This window comes from Prunus dulcis, chromosome 6, assembly GCF_902201215.1.
Source record: "Prunus dulcis chromosome 6, ALMONDv2, whole genome shotgun sequence".
Lineage (NCBI taxonomy): Eukaryota > Viridiplantae > Streptophyta > Magnoliopsida > Rosales > Rosaceae > Prunus > Prunus dulcis.
The window spans coordinates 19,195,218-19,210,202 of NC_047655.1; the positions used below are offsets into that span (position 1 = coordinate 19,195,218).

The window sequence follows — 14,985 nt, forward strand, 5'->3', positions numbered from 1 at the left end:
ACATGCTATTCGAAAGAGTTCTCACAATGGCAACTTACATGTAATTTTTGCATGCTTACACATAAACTTTTGAGCTTGGCATGAGAGGCATGTGACATGGAAGCAAAATCAACATGAGTTTAGCACTAAGAGAAAATTTAGGCTTGCTTTGAGGGAAAAGGAAGTGTTAGGGTAAGAAAGGAGAAGCCTTATTTTATAGCCGCTGGAACCCACAGCTTCTCAAGAAACCCTAATGGCTTCTACGCATTTTGGCCAAGCTTTTCCTCTCCTTTCTCATCTCCCTCCTTGACTCTTCCCATTTTAATGAAATCCCTTCTGTCTATTTGCACCAGATCATAGTTTTTTTTTTTTTTTTAAGCTAAAGGCCCCCTTTTCCCGCAGCTGTCTCAATGGCAGACTTCCTTTCCCAGCCATCTCTTTTATTGCTTTCTTCCCTTTTTTCCATGGCCAAGTCTGATGAGAAAAGAAGTTGGGATATATATGCTGGTTCGAATGATGTTTCTCTCTTTGGTATCTTACACGCTAATATCCTTTGGTTCCTTGGATGTTTTGGCTTTGAAACTTGCTCCCTCTATGTGCTGGAACCTCCCAGCAGCTCTGTTCAATGATCCTGCAGACCTTCTCTACGTGGCTTCTATTTTTCCAGCAAAGGGTTGAGATTTTTGTGGCTTATTTTGGGGTTTTGTATGGGCCAATGTGGTTCCTTAAGCAAGTGGGCTATTTTTGTTAAACATTGGGCTTTTTGGTTGTGTCAATAAGCTATTTTGCTTGGGCTATTGGACTATTTTTCTCTCTTGTGCTCACTCACTTGTTTGGGCCTAAGAAATAGGTTTGAGTCTCGAGGTTCCCAAGCAACCTTAGACCTTTCATTTCTCGGCCCATCAATGGGTCTCATGTTGATTCATTACCATCCATGCCACAACCCACTCAAGCAAGCGCCGGGCGTTCGAGTGGCTTGGGCCCACTTAGGCTTATAGCGTGGTTGGGTGTGAGATAACAATTTCGTGCTTAGCATGGCATGGCATGTCACTTGACATGTTTTAATTATGATGCTTGGTGGGATAATTAGCATGGATTTGTAGAGCTAATGCATTTTATAATCTTAATCTCGATTCATAGCATGACAGATTATTTATTTGGCATGGCACGTGGAGTGTGACTTGTGCATGGCGGACTTTCGTGTGCTCCAAATCGGGTCTTTTCTCAATAATATATCATTTTGGGCCAAGAATATTTTCGGGTCCAACCGTGGATTTTTTGGGCCTCAACAAGGGGGTGTATGTTAAATTTACACCTTTTGTCGCCGGAATCATCTCCAATAGGAAGATGTAAATGGTTGTAAAAATACACCCTCACCATGAAGATGTAAAATTAGATGCACATTTGCATTTTTTTTTTATTTTTTCACATCTTTTGCAGACGGGACCCACAAGAGAAAAAGGAAAAGAGAAGGATTGGAATTCAAAATGGAAGGCCTAGATTTCATGCAATTTGCATTGCACTTCCAATGGCCTAGATTTCTACATAGATATTTGGCTTAAATGTTAATTTAATCCCTGTGTTTTATCACGGTGGCCAATTTAATCATGCGTTTCAATTTGGTTATTTGATCCCTGTGTTTAGGATCGTTAGCCAATGTGATCCAATCCGTTAAATTTATGTTAAAAAAATGTTAAAACTGTTTAAATATTAATAAAAAATAGATATATTTGAATTCAATTTAAAAATAGATGTTGTTCTGGGCTCTTAGATTAGAACCCTTGTTACCAAAAAAAAAAAAAAAGAAAAAAGAAAAGAAAAGAAAAAGATCTAAAACTAAAAGAAATTAAAATCAAGGGATGATAACACCATCCAGTCTAGCCGTCACCCCCACCACCCTTTTCTCAGCTTCTCTCTTTCTCCCAGCTACTTTCCGTAGCCAGACCCAAAGGCCCCAAGCCCAACTCCCCTAGCCACACCCACCTCATGAACACGAATCCTCCCCACCCCTGAGCTCTCTCTCTCTCTCTCTCTCTCTCTCTCTCTCTCTCTCTCCACACGACCATGTCCCAACAAGATCTTTCCCAACGCCACCATTCCCTGGCCATTTGTCCCATCCCCAGCCGCACCACCCAGACCCTCTAGCTCATTCTGGTCGTCGCCCCACTCCCCCTCCCCCAATCGCTGAGCAGCCTCTCCCCCTCCCTAATTAGGCCCATCCTGTTTTTTTTTTTCCTTCCTAATGTTATGTTTGGTTTTAATGAAGTTTCAATATATTTTTAAATTAATTCAATTTTTAAAATCAATTTCAAATAAGTTTATAGGTTTTCAACAAAAAAGAAAAAAGAAATAAAAGATCATTTATGTTTATTTAACGGCAATTAATTTAACGGAATGAATCACATTGGCTAACGGTATTAAACACGGGAATCAAATTGGCCAAATTAAAAACACAGGAATTAAATTGGCCAATGTGATAAAACACATGAATTATTTTAGCATTTAAACATAGATATTTTTATGTTAATTTGTAGGTAAAATCATATATTCTTTAAATTTAAATTTTTTTAAATTCATTTATTTTAAAAAATAAAATAAATCAAACACGCACAAAATTAATTTTAAAATTTTAAAACATACAAAAAAAAAATACATAAAAAGAATTATCACAAATAAATCAAATATACATCTTTAAATTTACATTATTTTTTATTAGAGCAAAAACATATTTACACTCTCTCGAGGTGTAAAGGAATGTAAAAATTACTTTATACCCTCGAAAATACACCTCCCCGCTGTGCATTCTCTTATAACCGAGATGGCATCCCAACCCAATGGAAAGAACTGTGTCCAAATCGTCATCTCCTTCGCCCTCTCTCTCTCTCTCTCTCTCTCTCTCTCTCTCTCATCACGCCAGTTAAGTTGACTTGCTTGGTGCATATCACTCAACTATTTGGGGGCGATTGATTGGGGTTTAAAAAAGGTAATTTGTAGCCTCCCTCCCACCTTCGACTTTCATTTTTACTCATGGATTGATTTAGTTAATGGATCCATCGTCCATCCATCTAGGGTTTACTTGCTTCTATTTCTTAATCAAAAGATTTTTTATTCAATTCATCATAGATGCAAAGTCAGTTGTATTTGAATGAATGAAAACCTCTGTCCAAGTTGATTTTCATACAATTGTTGCTCAGTTTTCTTTTTCAAAATTGTATTCTATGTGTAGATAGATGAGGGGATATCAATTGATAAGCACTTCACAGAAGCTTTGATTGAGACATCACCGGCCTTCATTTGCACTACCTTTTTAAAGCTCCGTCAATGGCATACTTCAACCTCTCTTTCCTCGCCCTCCTCCTCCTCCTCCTGCCCCCACTCGCTCTACTTCTCATCCTCTACCTCATAGTCCGGCCCCGCCCTGTCAAGATCCCAATCAAGAACCGCCACGTGTTCATCACCGGAGGTTCCAGCGGAATCGGGCTGGCATTGGCCCATCAGGCCGCCTCCGAGGGTGCCCGAGTCTCCATCCTCGCCCGCTCCATCGACAAGCTCGAGGAAGCAAAGAAGTACATCCAACTCTCCACGGGCATTGACGTGTCGATCTTCTCTGCTGACGTTCGTGACTACGATGCAGTATCAAAAGCGGTGGAGGAGGCAGACCCCATTGATGTGCTGATTGTCAACCAAGGGGTCTTCGTCCCTGAAGAACTCGAGAAGCAGGGATTGGATGAGGTGAAGTTCATGGTGGACGTAAATCTGATTGGCAGCTTCAACATGATCAAAGCTGCTTTGCCCAAAATGAAGAAAGGAGACAGTATACCCCGTTCGATTGCTCTCATGTCTTCCCAAGCTGGTCAAGTTGGTATCTACGGCTACACAGCTTACTCTGCGAGCAAGTTTGGGCTTCGTGGGTTGGCCGAAGCTCTGCAACAAGAGGTGATATCTCATGATATTCATGTTTCTCTTATATTCCCTCCGGACACAGACACCCCTGGTCTCACAGAAGGTAAAATGTGAATAAATTTGTTTACTTTCCATGTGAGATTTGCTTGATTTGATTGAATTGGATTTGATTTTTCATCCACTCTGATTTTGATATTCACTTCTTCTTGTAGAGATGAAAAAGCGGCCGCAACTGTCTAGGATTATAGCAGAGTCATCAGGGATGATGAAAGCTGAAGAAGTTGCAAAGAAGGCTTTTAAGGGGATCAAGTCTGCTGCTTTTATTGTGCCTTGTAACCTTGAAGGGGCGTTGCTGTCTATTGCCACTGCTGGGATGTCTCCTCAGAGATCGTTTGTTATGGCATTTGTTGAAGTGGTTGCTGCTGGTTTGGTTCGTCTTGTTGCTCTGTTTTTTCAGTGGAATTGGTATAATGGTATACACACGTGGCATGCACAGAACAAAAGTGAGTATTGTTTCGTATCAGCAGTTGAAATGATCTGTTTTTCAGTGTTCAGTTTTATGTTACTGCACATGTTTCTTGGACACAATTGCCATGTCTAAAAAATCTTTGTTGTTATTATGTTGACTTAATCGAAACTTCGAGGTTTCTTGGACATATCCGCCTTTCTTGTATTTCAGATGTTAGATGTTTCGTGCATTTAAGTTAATCATAATGCTTAGTGTTTCACAAACTTTGCATTACAAGACAAGCTATATGTTAGAGAGATATTAATATCATTTCCTTGATGGTTCTGGTTTCATGTTTCTGGTATGGACCAAGTATAACAAAGACGAATAGATGCACCAGTTAGAAAGAGTGACGTAAGCAACATAGATGCCAGTGGTTAGGGGGCAGCGACTAAAATTAACATGGTGGAAAATCACAGATAGTTGAAAGATGTAATTCTGTATGACTTATGAAAATATAGTCGACGATTTGATGGAACAGAGAACTGAGATTCATGTGGCTGACCTCAAATGGTTGGGAACTTGGGACTTGTCACTGTTAGATGGCAGGAGATCAAAGTGAAATTTACCTGCATGCAGCTTCTATTTCTGTCGTAGAATATTGAAATTCTAGTACTGGTTTCCCATTGTATCTAGAGCCCCTTTTCGTCCAATGTAAAGTAACAGTCTGAAAATGTGATCTTTTCTTTTCCTGTGTTAATTTCCTTGCTCTTTTTTTTTTTTTTTGGGTTATGATTGAAAATTGACCAGTTGCTTTTTCTATGATTTTTAATTTCAGGGGCCTGAACTTGGTGCATTGTAAGGGCACTTCTTACACTGCAGCTGTTGGTTGTGGGATACTTTGGTTCTTCGAGTCACTGACCTTCACAGAAGGTGGTTTTGGCTATCGAATTCGCACCGAGCATCGCTTAGCATTTGGTATTTGGTACTTCATATAGGGTTTTTTGTTGTTGTTGTTGTTGTTGTTGTTGTTGTTGTTGTTGTTGTTGTTGTTAAATATATAATTTGAGCCTCTATATTGGGTATAATAATGAATCTCCCCTGAAATTATGGGTTAGGTAGTCTCAGTAATTGGAGGTATTATAGTGTGGTATTGGAGTATAACTACATGGTATAAGTTGTATATGATATTTACAGTCCCGATCTCTTGGACTATAGGGGTCCAAGAGATTTGTGGTCACTCACCGTTGGATGTAAATTCAACGATTCACTCACTCTTGCACTCCTTTTAAGAAACTTTTTTGAACCGTTGGATGTTACATCCAACGGTGGGTGACTACAATTTCTTGGACCCCTGTGGTCCAAGAGATCTAGTCCCATGATATTTATTGATATTATACATTAAAGTGAGAATTTTGAGTCGTGTGTGAAACGGGGATAGTTATACCTGATCAATTATAATATGCTAAGTAGAATCGTGATTAGTTGGGATAGTACTGTTTTGCCATCTAGTGATATGCGTGGACGATTTATGTGACGTGACTATTCCACTTGCTATTCATTGTGAGGTTAGTTGTTGATTTTTGACTGGAAAACTTTCATCTCATCCAATGTTGAATGATAATATGTTATGGGGACGTGGCATTAGATGAAGCGATATGTTATCAATTTCTGAGGATCTTCAGCAGCATGTCTTATGAGTTATGTTTATTTTTCGCGGCTACAAAATATTCAGAATGTCTTTTACTTCTAATTTTCAGAGGTAACTGTACAATGGATGATATTGACTTCTATACGGTACGGGTTCGAATTTGGAACTATAATTTTGAGTCTTTATTTTTTATTTTTTTTTCTCCATATATAATAAATATGAAAACTCTCTCTGAACGTGGACAGGATTTTACTAAAATTTTCAGTCGTTAATTCTTTGCTTTGTTTTATTAACTTTTTTGTCATCTTAACGTTAATTTTTCATTTTTATCAGTTTGATTATCGTGCTGAGGTGATTTTTGGTTCAAATTTGAGATCAATGATTATCGTGTTAAGATATTAATTATTATTTTAATACAAGGGATAGTCTAAACTACAAAAGGGTACTAAGGTTCAAACCTCCATGCCATTTTAGTAGTGTGTGTGAGATATTCCCACTTCCTCTTATAATTTGGACTCATTTGTATTAAAAAAACATGTATAATTAATTATTTAGAATAGAATGTTGATGCAGGCAATATTTCTCTTTGTTATAAATTTATAATAATCAGAGTATGGGAAGTACCATTGAATATTAGAAGTAGAATTATATTTGCTCTTTGTGGTGTTTACACTGACATAATTTCTTCTCACTGACAGTTGAATTTCTCACTCTCTCTTCTTTCCTCTCACTCGTCCTTCCTTCTCTTCTCTTCTATGTTATTCTGTCTTTGCAAGTAGGAAGGATGCCTATTTATAGGCAAAGCAAATGGCACTCATGAGTGAAAAGAGAGACATCATGATGTTTTTACCCAACATCACTATTAACCTTTTGACTATGTGGGCTTCACCCATTCTCTTTTATAACACTCTTCCTTTTGTTGAAAGATATTACAAGTTAAAATGACCATCTTTCCAAACAAAAAATAAAATAATAAAAGTCTGAAGGTGATCTGGACTTGTTGAACAGATTGTAGAAGATAGTTGATATCACATGCTATTCAAAAATGTTCTCTGACTCTGAGGAACATGTCTTTTACTAAAGTGATAAATCTGTTCCAAAAATTTCTGAAGTCTTCTTAAATCAATAATAAAATAATAAATAAAATTAAAACAAAAAAGGCGGATGGAATTATTACCTTATTGTTTGAAATGATACATTCAACATGGCCCAAAGCGGCGCAAGAGTCGAAGGGGGGACAAAATGTATTGTCTTTCCTTTAATGCTTTGATCAACATAGAGAACGTATTGTCATGGATTATGGATGAGCACTTTCATATAAAGGGATGCTATATTTCAAGTAAATCACGTGACGCAAACCAAATATTGTTGTGTAAAAAAAAAAAAAAAAAAATACATGATAGTGCGTGATTGACTTGAAATACCGCTATATTAACATTCGGTATAAGTAAGTTTTTATTTGTCAAATACCCAAAATGGTGATTATAATCAAACGGAGGACACATGGTGTGAGTTTATGCCCTAATCTTTTGAGTTAGTTTGGTTTTGAATATGGAACACATTAAGTTAGGGAGGTGAGCTAACTTTTGCTTTTTTTCCCACTTCTACAACCACAACTCATCAAACTTATTAGATAGATGCTTCCAAGTCCTCAAAGTCTTGACACATATTTTCTCTATAAAAACCCAATGGGGACTGTCTGCTCTTCACAACAACAAAACAACATATTAACAAAGAGACTTGCCTATAGCCCTAGCAGCTCCTTCAACTCAACCATGGCTTTTCCCAAGCTTTTCTTCATTTCGTCTTTGCTGGTGGTGATTTTGTCAGCCTCAAGCACCCAAATGAGCCATGCAGCTCGCCACCTTTTGGACACACCAGCAGCAGCTTCACCCCCAACACTGGCAATCCCAACAATCCCCTCTCTGCCAAATCCCACTCAGCTGCCTCCATTGCCTTCACTACCAACACTTCCCAAGCCCTCAAACACCTTGCCTACACTTCCAACTGCCCCAACTCTGCCCAAGACCACATTGCCTCCGCTTCCCTCAACCCCATTGCCTACGCTTTCAACTGCTCCAACTCTGCCAAAGCCGGCCACGTTGCCACCGTTGCCCTCTGCCCTCCCAACTACTCTGCCTCCGTTGCCAACCTCCCAACCCCAAATCCCATCTTTGCCAAAATCCACATTGCCTACGGTGCCCACAACCCTCCCTCCACTGCCAGCCAACCCCCTTCCCTCATTCCCCTCAACAATCCCTTCAATTCCCACCATTCCATCAACTATTCCATCGATTCCATTCTTCTCCCCACCCCCATCAAATTAAACCACTTGGCATATATATGCCATGGTTCTCTACGCTTACCAGTATATATACTATCTAATTAATTTCTTGTTTGTGCTGGGGAGTCTCAGAAGTCCTGGAACATATGATATGACGGTATCTTATGTTTGATGGTGGCTTATTTATTAGTCTTTGTATACAGTATACTTGTGATAAAGAGCTTGTGAGGATGTTTTTTTTTTAATGAATTCTTTCTTTGTTTGGCCTATTATAGCGTTTGTTTGTATTAATTATTGTTATGAATTATAGTATTATCAAAAGGCAGTCCTGATCTCTTGGACCCTTGTAGTCCAAGAGATTTATGGTCACTCACCGTTAGATGTAAATTCAACGGTTGACTTGAATCGGGTAATAATCATTTATTTCATATTGCATTTATATATATCATTTTGAACCATTGGATTAATATCCAACGGTGGGTGACCACAATCTCTTGGACTCCTGTGGTCCAAGAGATCGGGACTGTATCAAAAGGCTTATTCTTGTTATTATATATGATCTTTGTCATGGAAATGCTATTCCTCATGTCGTGGACTATATGCAACACGAGTTATGAGATCACATATGTGTACCACATTGACATTGGGACCCATCTCTCTATTTAGAGATAAGATACGTAAATATAGAGGATAATATATTATCAGTTATGGAATTAGTAAATCGAAAAGAGCTAGACGGTAATAACACACATAAATATAGAGGATAATATATTATCAGTTATGAATGGTTGGATTAGAAGTATAAATCTTCAACCAGTTTTTATTAAGTTTTACTCTCTGTTTCAACCAAATCCCTTGACAGGTCACAGGTTCCTAAGGAGTACAGATTTTCAAGCTATTGTGCTTCAACGAACAAAACTATTGAAAAGAACCATCAAATCTTACATATAAAAAATGACAACAAAAGTAAATACAACAATAGGGAGTAACATGCATAACATCATCATTGCTGGAAAAGGTGAATGTCTATCATCTGATGCAGGATAGATCCTGAAAGCTGGGAGTGCCACATCGCCGAGGTTTACATTAGAAATTAAGAAAAAGGAGGGTAGATAATTCTGACATTAGGGCTTAGAGGAATATGATTGTCGGGAAATGGAGTCTCTAGGATAGGAGCTTTCAGAATAGAAGTTCTGGGAAATTTATTAGGCCGCCGGTCATGAGCCAGAATTTTAGAAATTTCAGAAGTACTCTTATGAATCCTGAAAATAGCATCACCATGACCATGTGGAAGAGAGGAGCCAAGGCGCGATGGAATTTTCGAAAGGGAGTGAGATGAAGAGGGAAGAGAAGGAGCCTCTTCACCATAAATGGCTGGCACTTGAACCAGCATAAGTAAAACCAGTGTCACCATTATCATCTTCATCATTAGCATCCCTGAACAAATCTGACTGTATTCTCTCTTTAAAGTTTTTTTTTCCCTATTTGTACTGTTTGCAACTCATGCATGGTTTCAAAACCAAAAATAAACACACAAGAAGGCTTTAGAATGAAATTTTACCTTTGTTTGGGGTTATTATGAAAAGGTTCAAGAAGGCTCCCTATCATAAAGTTGAAAGTTCATCTAACAAAAAATAAACAAAAAATAAATTCATTATCAATTAATATTTTATCTAGTTGTTGTTACACTTTCAATTAAGCTTTTATAAATTCGTGTATCGTATCCATATGTATGTTTTTTTTAACCAAACATATTATACGTGCATTATTCTTGTATTGATGTATATAATCCAAGCATTTTGCATATATTTTCTATTATTTCACATGTTTTACGCTAATTCAAAAAATGAAAATAAATAATTATAAAATATAAAATAATGGTTGAATTTTTATCATATTTTTGTTAAAAGTTTCAAATAATGTATGTACACATTTTTTTATATTTTCTCCTTCCGGTATCTTAAGATGGGTTACTTACTTGCCTATTTGCGAAACTCATCTAAAATTCTACAAAATGTTTGTTAACAACAACGAAGAATATTCATAACCTTAGTTCATCATGATCAATCACCACGTCAGTTTATAATGGGACTTAATTACTAACCCATTCGGTATAGTCTAGTAGTACTTTTCTTTCAAAAGTTAGAAGAAATCTCTCCCTCCCCGATTGCTAATTTTTTTTATTTTTTTAAATGAGACTTGTTTAGCTACACCATACACCACTAGTTCCATTTAATCCATTTCCATCCCACTAATCTTAACAAACTGTTATTTCTATTTAATGGTAAATATACCATAAGACCATAATTTTAACTTGATATTATACTAAACTAATGATCTACCATGAAGACTAGTTAAACAAGGAGACAAAATTGGATTGATTGAGGTCTCCAAATGGGAGGCTTCTCCACGTACGCTTTCATAGAGGCAATTTTTATGTTCACACTTAATTGTTGTGGAGGCTTTGCCTCCTCTTGAAAGCGATGAGACGCCTCCTCTTGAGAGACCTCAATGCGTCTCCTCGTTCAACTGGTTTCATGGTAGATCATTAGTTTATGTATAATATCAAGTTAAAATGATGGTCTTATCGTATATTGACCATGAAATAGAAATAACCGTCTATTAAGATTAGTGGGTTGGAAATGAAATAAATGGAACTAATGGAGTACCGTTGGAAAACGGTGTAGCTAAACAAGTTTCATTAACTTTTGTTTACCAATAGGGGGGAGGGGGGAGATTTCTTCTAACTTTTGAAAGAAAAGTACAATTAGACTATTATTGTTCTCATAAAAGGCTTTCTTTGACAGTTTGGGATGTGTTGGTGTGCTCTATTGCGTGGTCTCTTGTGTTGGTTTTCCAGTTGTTTGATAGTTTGTTTTGGTTATTTGTTTTTCTATTCTAGTTCTTTGTAGCGGTCCAAAGTGGCATGAGTTGGACTCTTTTGTTAGTCTATAGCATGTGTGGTACTCTTTTCTACCTTGAGTTTGTCCCATATGGTTTTCCTAAGAAGATTTTAATGAGGCCATTGCATTTGTGTCGATCTATGTATGCCTATTTTGGTTTATGAATGAAATCTTCTTCTAAAAAAAGTACCATTAAATAATACCTAGTTGGGAAAAAGTACCATTAATATTATAAACTAACTGGTGGTATTGATCAAGAACTTTGATGAACTTTATGAATCTTCTTTGTTAACATTTTGCAAATTATTTGATAACTTTCGCTTGATCATATTAATACTGCATTTTATAAATATCTTCTTTGGATTTAGTAAAATACCAGACCGAGAAAATATACATAAAATTTGTATGTGCATTATTTGGAAAAAAAATTTATAAAAAAATACGGTAAAAATTTGTATGTGCATTATTTTCATTTTTTGAAAGAGTGTAAAATATGTGAATAATTGGAAAAAATATATGCAACATGCATGGATTATACATAAAAAATATATACTTGAATAATGCAAGTATAATACATTTGGTAATAACAAATATAGTTCCGTATAATTGACGTGTGTGAAACATTAAAGTATTTAAAAAGAATACGTACATATGAGTATGATACACGAATTTATAAAAGCTTAATTGAAAGTGTAACAACAACTAGATAAAATATTAATTGATTACTTAAGGACAATATAGAAGTTGAATGAATTTAAATAATTAATTAGATTTTTGTTGTTGTTGCCAAAGTTAGAAAAGGGGAGGGGGGAAACTCACACATACGGGTATCATGGGGGCTTGAACTCAGGACCACTTGGAAGCACACTAAAAATCTGAGCCAATTCAACTAACACCCCATTGATGAATTATTAATCAATTACATGAAGGTCATCCTTTCGTTTATTTTTTTGTTAGAAGAACTTTCAACTTTATGATAGATAAGGGGTGAATTGGTTATTACAGTCTCCCTTTCCTCTTGAACCTTCTCATAGGACAATAACCTCAAAAAAGGTAAAATTTGATTCTAAACCTTCTAATTGTGTTTTTATTTAATATTTAATATTTATGGTTTTGAAACCATGCATGAGTTACAAACACTACAAATAAGGCAAAAACTTTAAGAGAGAATATATGAAATAGTTATATTTGCATAAGGATATGCTAATGATGAAGATGATGGTGACACTGGTTTTACTTATGCAGGTTGTAGTGTAAGCCATTAATGGTGAAGAGGCTCTTTCTGTTCCCTCATCTTACTCCCTTTTGAAAACTCCATCTCGCCTTCGCTCCTCTCTTCCTCATGGTGGTGATATTTTCAGAATTCATAAGACCTCTGAAGTTTCTAAGATTCTGGCTAATGTTCGACATTCTAAACATGGACCCTAGAAAACTTCCCAAAACTCCAATTCTGAAAAATCCTATTGATCCCAACACTCCTATTCCTTTAAGCCGTAATGTCAAAATTATCTACCCTCGTTCTTTTTAATTTCAAATGTAGACTTCGGCCATGTGGTGCTGCCAGCTTTCGAGCAGCGCTGTTATGCAAGTTCTGTTGTTGCTGGAGATGATGCATTACTCCCTATTGTGCTTCCTTTTGTTATCATTTTGTGTGAAAAAATTATATAATTTGATAATGATTTTAAATAGCTTGTAATATATAGCTTGAAAATTTATACTGAGGATCCTGTCAATGGATTTGGTTGAAGATTTATACTTGTAATTGCACCCAATCAATGTCATCATAGCATTGTAGTAAATGGCATCATATATATGTTAGCGTTTCGTCCCTCCAAGCTATATATCTAGTAATCTATTATGCATTTTGGCCGTCTCTTATAGATGTACTGATTGTATATAAGATAATACATATTATCCTTTTCAGCTTCAGTCTTTGGGTAATGCATATAGTCCATGACATGACCAGTAGGTTTCCATAACAAAGATAATATATAATAAAGAATAAGCCTTTCAATAAAAATACTATAATTCATCATAACAAGAATTAATACAACAACAAACCCTACAATAGATATCGAGAAGATCCCAACAAAGAAAGAATTCAAGGAAAATAACAACCCTCACAAGTTCTCTGTCACAAGTATACTGTATACATACACTAATAAGCCACCATCAAACCGAAGAAACCATCAAATCATATATTCTGAAGACTCCCCAGCACAGACAAGAAACTAGATTGTATACTTCTACTAGTAATCATGGAGAACCATGGCATATATATATCAAGTGGTTTAATTGGATGGGGGTGGGGTGAAGAATGGAATCGATGGAATTGTTGTTGGAATGGTGGGGATTGAAGGGATTGTTGAGGGGAATGAGGGAAGTGGGTTGGCGGGCAATGGAGGGAGGGTTGTGGGCACCGTAGGCAATGTGGATTTTGGCAAAGATGGGATTTGGGGTAGGGAGGTTGGGAATGGGGGCAGAGTAGTTGGGAGAGTAGGCAATTGGGTAGAGGGCAACGGTGGCAATGTGGCCGGCTTTGGCAAAGTTGGAGCAGTTGGAAGCGTAGGCAATGGGGTTGAGGGAAGTGGAGGCAATGTGGTCTTGGGCAGAGTTGGGGCAGTTGGAAGTGTAGGCAAGGTGTTTGAGGGCTTGGGAAGTGTTGGTAGTGAAGGCAAAGGAGGCAGCTGAGTGGGATTTGGCAGAGAGGGGATTGTAGGGATTGCCAGTGTTGGGGGTGGAGCTGCTGCTGGTGTGTCCAAAAGGTGGCGAGCTGCATGGCTCATTTGGGTGCTTGAGGCTGACAAAATCACCACCAGCAAAGACGAAATGAAGAAAAGCTTGGGAAAAGCCATGGTTGAGTTGAAGGAGCTGCTAGGGCTATAGGCAAGTCTCTTTGTTAATATGTTTTTGTTGTTGTGAAGAGCAGACAGTCTCCATTGGGTTTTTATAGAGAAAATATGTGTCAAGACTTTGAGGACTTGGAAGCATCTATATTAAGTTTGATGAGTTGTGGTTGTAGGAAGTGGGAAAAAAAGCAATAGTTAGCTCACCTCCCTGAGTTGATGAATAAATTGGTTTCAAACCCAAACTAACCCAAAAGAAAGGCTGAAGAATAAACTCACGCAAGCCAAGCCAATAATCTTAAGCCAATTGGCTATTGAACATGGGAACTACATATACAATCACCATTTTGGTTGGGTATGGCTAAGAAAGTCCGTTTGACTACAACAACCATTTTCGTTGGTTGGAAATGAGATGGCCTTGACAATCTCCTCCTAAAAACTAAACTCCGGATTCAAACAAATGATTCAAATAGGAAGAGATCTGGTTAACCAATTAGAGATGAACCCAAACCACACTCAATCGAAGGTTGATAGGTTCTTTCAAGTTTAAAATTGGTTAACAAAACCTATTCTGGAACTTTGTCCTCTCTTTCAAATGTCCATTTTGATATATATATATATATATATATATATATATATGTGTGTGTGTGGATCGGAGACACACAAAAAACACACACAAAACCACACATTATACACACTTTTTTAACCCTTAGATGATTCACCATTCAATGGCTTAAAATGCATCATGATGAAACTTGTCTGCCATCATTCCTTGATAGCAAACTATATATCCACGGGAGGCAATAATCTTTGCCTATAAAATAAGGCATCCTTCTCATTGTAAAAGACAGAATGGAAGATTCAATGAAAACATCATAACAACATTCCTATTGCTATTTGAATTCTCTAAATTCTCTCCACAATCTCTTTAGTTTTATAACACAATTAAACTATTATTCTTCTCATAGAAG

At 37.0% G+C, this 14,985-nt stretch overlaps 3 protein-coding genes across 3 annotated transcripts; 1 reads left to right on the forward strand and 2 right to left on the reverse strand.

Moving 5' to 3' along the window:
* The first annotated feature begins 2,851 nt into the window (after nucleotides 1–2,851).
* On the forward strand, nucleotides 2,852–5,604 carry LOC117632575 (3-dehydrosphinganine reductase TSC10A-like). The gene is made up of 4 exons (XM_034366101.1): nucleotides 2,852–2,962; nucleotides 3,206–3,985; nucleotides 4,095–4,385; nucleotides 5,169–5,604. Exons 2-4 carry the CDS (start codon nucleotides 3,301–3,303, stop codon nucleotides 5,174–5,176), a joined length of 984 nt encoding a protein of 327 aa, XP_034221992.1. The 5' UTR covers nucleotides 2,852–2,962; nucleotides 3,206–3,300; the 3' UTR covers nucleotides 5,177–5,604.
* Nucleotides 5,605–7,920: 2,316 nt separating this feature from the next.
* LOC117630409 (uncharacterized PE-PGRS family protein PE_PGRS20-like) lies at nucleotides 7,921–8,304 on the reverse strand (the record flags this gene model as incomplete). Its single annotated transcript, XM_034363141.1, has 1 exon — nucleotides 7,921–8,304. A coding segment is annotated over one exon (384 nt), but the record flags the coding sequence as incomplete, so codon positions are not given.
* A 4,874-nt stretch (nucleotides 8,305–13,178) lies between these two features.
* Nucleotides 13,179–14,071, reverse strand: LOC117632802 (protein PELPK2-like). Its single transcript, XM_034366384.1, has one exon. It carries the CDS (start codon nucleotides 14,021–14,023, stop codon nucleotides 13,460–13,462), a length of 564 nt encoding a protein of 187 aa, XP_034222275.1. The 5' UTR covers nucleotides 14,024–14,071; the 3' UTR covers nucleotides 13,179–13,459.
* Nucleotides 14,072–14,985: the final 914 nt, after the last annotated feature.

Coding starts and splice junctions, on each gene's coding strand:
- LOC117632575 (XM_034366101.1), top strand. CDS start 3,301: ATGGCATACTTCAACCTCTCTTTCCTCGCCCTCCTCCTCCTCCTCCTG. Junction 3,986..4,094: donor CACCCCTGGTCTCACAGAAG/GTAAAATGTGAA, acceptor TTCTTCTTGTAG/AGATGAAAAAGCGGCCGCAA.
- LOC117632802 (XM_034366384.1), bottom strand. CDS start 14,023: ATGGCTTTTCCCAAGCTTTTCTTCATTTCGTCTTTGCTGGTGGTGATT.